This window comes from Vidua chalybeata, chromosome 4, assembly GCF_026979565.1.
Source record: "Vidua chalybeata isolate OUT-0048 chromosome 4, bVidCha1 merged haplotype, whole genome shotgun sequence".
NCBI classification, from domain to species: domain Eukaryota; kingdom Metazoa; phylum Chordata; class Aves; order Passeriformes; family Viduidae; genus Vidua; species Vidua chalybeata.
This window is the reverse complement of record NC_071533.1, coordinates 2,256,501-2,262,500: the sequence shown is the minus strand read 5'-3', so window position 1 is coordinate 2,262,500 and position 6,000 is coordinate 2,256,501. Positions and strand designations below refer to the sequence as shown.

General features: G+C 46.6%; 1 protein-coding gene across 4 annotated transcripts in view; it reads right to left on the bottom strand.

Moving 5' to 3' along the window:
* Positions 1-6,000, bottom strand: part of SLC4A4 (solute carrier family 4 member 4) — a 116,244-nt gene that overhangs the window by 24,530 nt on the left and 85,714 nt on the right. For all 4 annotated transcript variants that reach the window (XM_053939857.1, XM_053939853.1, XM_053939855.1 and 1 more), the window contains 4 exons: positions 4,612-4,699; positions 2,579-2,733; positions 2,169-2,282; positions 621-795 (listed from right to left, as the gene is read on the bottom strand). In XM_053939857.1, coding sequence (XP_053795832.1) covers positions 621-795; positions 2,169-2,282; positions 2,579-2,733; positions 4,612-4,699 — 532 coding nt within the window. The remainder of the gene's footprint in view (positions 1-620; positions 796-2,168; positions 2,283-2,578; positions 2,734-4,611; positions 4,700-6,000) is intronic.

Below are 6,000 nucleotides of genomic sequence, written 5' to 3'. Positions count from 1 at the left end.
GATTATTGCTAGGAGATTTAACTGAACTGGACTGGCTGAACTGAATATATCTAAATACAACCTCCTATTATTCCACTAACAGAAAGCATCTAGAGCACTGTTAATAGAGAATCCCTTCTCTTTAGCCTGAGCTAAGCCATTGATCCAGCCTGTCCGTGGATATGTGGCTGGTTCTCTCATGTGCCCTCCCACTATTACAAAATTCATCTTTCTAAAGACCTTACATTTCTCTCCTGTGTTACTCATTTTCCTAATTATTTTGGGATTTTCTTTTCACCAGAGAGGCCAAAGCCCAGGTATTTTAGGAATCAGGCAGAGGATTCAGACTTAGGAAACTTATATTGGACTAAAATGGTACAACTGAGAGCAGATGAGAGGAATTTCTCTCTACAGAAGGAGCAAAGACCTTCTCTGTCTCTTGGGCCTGCTTTTATTCACCATTTAAAGAACTGCTGTACAAGTTGTCAAAGGACAGCCACAGCAGCAGAGAAAGCAGTGAAAACACAGAACACCTCCATTACTGTACCAAGAATTCCAGCTTTGCCAGTGCCCAAACATTGCTCTGACTGGACAGCAAAAGGCAAATGCTGGATTTGCTGGTTCTGAAAGCTCTTGCCCACCTGCATGTTCTCCGTAGCATCCCCAAGCAATCCCCCAAAAGTGATGGCATTGGTGACAGTGGCCAGGTAGATGAAGAGGATGGCTGAGAGGGCCTGGATGTTTAAAGCGTCGTAGAAGTCGCTGGCGAAGAACGGTGCTTTCCTCTTGATGTCTTTGATCAAGCCCCCACAGAATCTGCAGGGACAAGCAAGAGGAGACTCATGCAACACGTTTCACAATGGAACTCACCACGCTAAGCCATCAGAGACACTGCCAGCAATGAAGTATTATCCCAAAGGAGTGAGATCACCGCATTAAAACAGTCTTATCACAGCTGTGGCTGTCCAGGGATCTCAGAGAGAATGTTGCAAGGGAAGATAGCATCTCAAACATGTGATGTATCTGGAAAGGGAGGATTGCAGGACTACAAGCCATGCTTCTGCTGAAACAGACCACCACAGTTTTTATTTCAGGAAGTTCATCTGTTGATTTTTCCCCCCAAATATATTAGTTGATGTAATAAAGTAGATTAACTCTGGTCTAAGTCCCTCCCTGAACTTCTCCACATAGCAGACACCATGGCTGGGCGAGCCAAACAATCTGCTGCATGGAAAAATGCTTCAAATTAATAACCAGCAAAAGAACTAGAAGTAAAAACATAAGGGAAATACTCTTGGACAACAAAAGAACTCACTCGCAGACATCCCTTTTTGTATGATCACAGACAAGACAGTACTTAAGTCTTATAAACTCCACATGGCACTGACACTGCCAGCATGAAAAATGCTTGTTTAGCCTGCTGCCCTGCTTGTTCCCCTGCTCACAGCTCCCCACCTCTGCTGGGACTGCACAGACACTGTGGCAGGCAGGCACACGACACCTTCTGACCCCAAATCAGGACACTCCACTGCCTTGTACACACCAATGCAGTGTGAAGACTTTCAGACTTTTCTCCTAGAATTTAGACTAGAACTAGAACTGAAAAAGAAGATGCAGAGTGGGAGGGAGGGCACAAAGCCACCATGAAGCCCTGTGCACTCATCTTGAAATGCTGAGCTCGCTGTTTCGTGGCCACCTGAGCTGTATTCTCACTCCAGTGGACTTTTACGTGGCACAAAGCAGAGTAATAAAGCAGAGAGTAGGGCCTGGGGCACTGTTACCTTCTCTATTTCTATCCCATAAAAGCTTTCAGCTGTTCAACTGCAACACTAACGTCCAGAAAAGGGAACATCTCTGCTTTTGGCTAAGGCACCCCTTCAGCAATCCAAACTGAGGCTTGTACCTGCCATGTTTGTGTCCCCTACAGTTCATCTGACTTCACAGGCTCCCAACAGGCAGCACCTACCTGGGCCTTCTGTCCTTTTTAATGGCTCTTTATCATTTACTGAGCACCTGACTCATGACCTTCTGCGATTCGCTGAAGCCGGATGCTCTGAACCCTTCAGACAGCCTGATCTGGGCACAAAGAGCCCCCAGGACACATTCTGGGGTCACACCTCAGCCTGTACAGCCAGTCCATCGGGGCAGGAATGTTCTGGCAAGGGAAGCATTGCAGGGGTGTCACCGACCTGCCCGTGCGCTGCAGCTCCTCGCAGTCGCCGTGGCCGCCGCCGCCATGGCCGCCGTCGTGGGGCGTGTCTCCGTTCATCTGCAGGTTCTCCCCACCCGAGTACATGTTTTTCCTAGGCGAGGACACAGCACGTCACGAGGACCAAGAGGAGCCCTGAAGAGCCCGGCTAACTACCAGCTGTGTTATTATGTGCCTACAACATCACCTCAAAAGGCACAGACTTTCAGGAACATCCTCCCTCCAGCTACTAAGGAAGGCCTGAAAATATCTCCAGGACTTTCTAAATAGCGATAGCCAGGTGCAGGTCACTCCATACACCTGGCACAACCAAAACACCGGCTCTTCCCATCCCCTTTCCACACCTCATGACCACTGTCCTTGGCCACAGAGCCCCTCTCCTGCTATTACCTCTTATCCGAAGAAGGGAGAGACTTGGGGGGCTCTATCCTAATGGCTGGATCCCATTCCCCAGGGGGAAGCACAATGACTTCATCCAGAAATTCATCGATGCCTGCGATCAGGTCCTGACGGTCCTTGGCTTTATAGGCAATGTCATGGAATACCTGCAAGGGAAAGAGACTCCCTGTGGAAAAGGTTTGCATTTTCTGTGGCCCTGACTCCAGAAGCAGCTGCTGAGTTCTACAAAATCAACTTAATTCCTTCTCAGAAACCTCTGAAGAAGTATCAGGACATGTGGCACAAGGAGGTTTCACACTCAGAAAGCCCCTTCCTTTGGCTGGATAACAACAGAGATTCTTTCCTTTTAGGCAGATATCTAATTTTAAGCAAACCATCTATTTCTAGCCTTTAAAAATGTTAGTAAAGCAATTATCTATATCTTTAGTTCAAAAAAGTTTTCCTCTACATAGGGACTTTCAATTATACTTGGAGAAGACAAGTGTAATTGAAAGACAAAGCCACCTACTTCAGGTTCATTTTCAACCCAGTAACACAGAACTGATGGCAATATTTACTCAAAAACAACATCATAAACTGGTTTTAGTGGAAGGCCTGGTATTAATCACAAAGAACAAATGAGAAAAGGGGTGGGGGGGGAAAACATTAATGCTGACTTTTATAGGAATCTTCTTGACTGTGTGGAGAGGAGGTGGATCAGTGCATGTGACAGATGAGCTGGTGGCAGGAAGGGACTCTGGGGTTTTGGGAAGCAGACCACTGAGTGACAGAAAGCAGGAGAGCTGGGAGCAGCTGAGCTGTAATGAAGGAGCAGTAGGAGAGCGAAGCAATGCCAAGAAGCAAAGCTGATGTGAATGAGCCCCGGCACACAGGGCCCCAGGGACGCTGGAAGAAAGGAGCCCTAAATGAATCCTGAAAGCCCAGCCAGGGCAGCAAGGAGGGGCCAGCTGCTCCTGGCTAACACTTAAACACTGCCAGTGCCCGGGACACAGTGCCACACATGGCACCACAGCCTGGGGGAAACGGTCCCGTGGGCATCACCTGCGGAAAGGGACCTGCGGGTGCTGGTCGACAGCCAGTTGAATATGAGCCAGCAGTGTGCCTTAGTAGCCAAGAAGGCCAATGGCATCCTGGCCTGCATTAGGAATTGTGTGACCAGCAGGAGTACGGAGGTCATTATTCCCCTGTACTCAGCGCTGGTAAGACCACATCTTGAGTACTGTGTCCAGTTCTGGCCCCCTCAGTTTAGGAAGGATGTTGAGAAGCTTGAGCGCATCCAGAGGAGGGCAATGAGGCTGGAGAGGGGCTTGGAACACAAGCCCTGTGAGGAACGTTTGAAGGAGCTGGGGTTGTTTAGCCTGGAAAAGAGGAGGCTCAGAGGTGACCTTACAGCTCTCTACAACTTCCTGAAGGGAGGCTGCAGACAGGTGGGGTCGGTCTCTTCCACCGGGCAGCACTGACAGAACAAGAGGACACAGTCTCAAGCTACGTCAGGGAAGGTATAGGTTGGATATTAGGAAGAAATTTTTCACCAAAAGAATAATAAAGTACTGGAATTGTCTTCCCAGGGAGGTGGTAGAATCACCATCTCTGGATGTGCTTAAAAAAAGACTGGACATGGCACTTGGTGCTATAGTCTAGTTGAGGTGTTAAGGCATAGGTTGGACTTGATGATCTTAGAGGCCTCTTCCAACCTCATTATTCTGTGATTCTGTGATATCCCTGGCTGTGCAATACTGGGACAGTAGAATGGGACACAAGGAATAAATTCAACAATTAATTAGCAGTTGATATGAAAGAGTGATCGCTAGCAAGAAAATACACATGGCAGACAAACCTCTCCTAGAGTCACACTTTTAAAAAACACAAAGCCAGAGGCAGCAATTAGGTCAACAGATGGAATTAGGAGGGTAACGTGGATATTTCAGCTTTATGTGAATGCTCCTTCCTGTTGACCAGGCTGGAGGGAAGGACATCATGACTTGGGAAAAGCCATTTCCCACTGGAGATGCCAAGACACCTACCTCATCCGACATCAGCGTGGCAATGGCTCGGCCGATCTCATGATAGGACTTGGCTTTGCCCTTTGGTCCCAGCAGAATGAAGAGAAATCTGACAAAACCAAGAGATTGTTCCCATTTAGGATGGCAGAACCAACTGCTTATTACTTATACAAGACCTAGACAGAAATTTGACTTTAAAATTTGTGGTCCTTGTTAGAGATCTGGAGGCTGCCAGAGGTCTCAAGCTAACTTTGGAGCAGAGGTTACACCCTGTGGCCCACCATGCGCTGTGCACCACGAAAGCCTGTCCGCCTCCATGGGGATTTATTTCATGGAATCACAGAACAATTGTGTTGGAAAGGATCCTAAAGGTTATCTACACCTCTATTAGCCAGGTTCCTCCAAGCCCTGTCCAACCTGGCCTTGGACATTTTATTTTTCACATGATCTCTTTGAGCAGCAGCTACATCCAAGTCACTGCTGAAGGGTTTAAAAAACAGCATGATATGAAACCTTTGGAAGTGCAAACATACAGATGAAATAACCTTACCAGAAGCACCTATTCCCTTCCAAGGGCTGGATTAAATATTATTTTATCTCCTAACTCAAATATGATGAGGTCCTAAGTTAAATGGCCTATAAGGAGTATTATATCCAAACAAGTACTTTCTGTTCAAGAGAATCTAGAGTCCTAAAAGAAAAAAGGCAGCAATTTAGTAGGACAGGATCCATAAATCCATATTCATTGGCATTACTACACAACACCTCTTAATTGAGTCCTTCACGAGGTGTTTGAGTGTTTTATTTGAGGTTCACAGGGAGGTGAGTAAGCCACACACACCCAGGTCATGTCCTCTGCTCTCCTCCCACCTCCTGGAACTTTCCTTGCTTTACCAGGTCTTACAAAATAACACTCAAGAAAAACTGTTCCTCAGCCAACTCTTTCCAAACTCCAGGATGCAAATTAGCCAAACATATTAATATTAAAAAAAAAAAGAGGTTCATAACTTCAGGATTTGCTGCTTGGCATTCTCCTGGTTTTCCAGGAGAACCAGGCACTTCCATAACCCCCTTCTGCAATAACCCCAACCAGCTGGCTCTTTTCCAGCACAGAGCAGCAGCACCTGAATGCTCCTGCACTACTAAAACACTTCTGAAAACAAGGAGACTGGGGCATTTTCCAAATTCTTTGCTCTAATTCAGCTCAGATCTGCCTTCAGTGGGTAGAACAAGATCTTTTCACGGGCCAAACATTACAAACACAAAAACATTAATGCATTTTAGTGGCTGTAGCATTAATATGCAGACAGGACTACGTTTCTTCATGCAGAAAAGCCCAATCTTAATTGTATAGGTCCTATTTTATAGGATTACCAGAAGGCACTGTATCAGATCTTATTGGTGGACAAT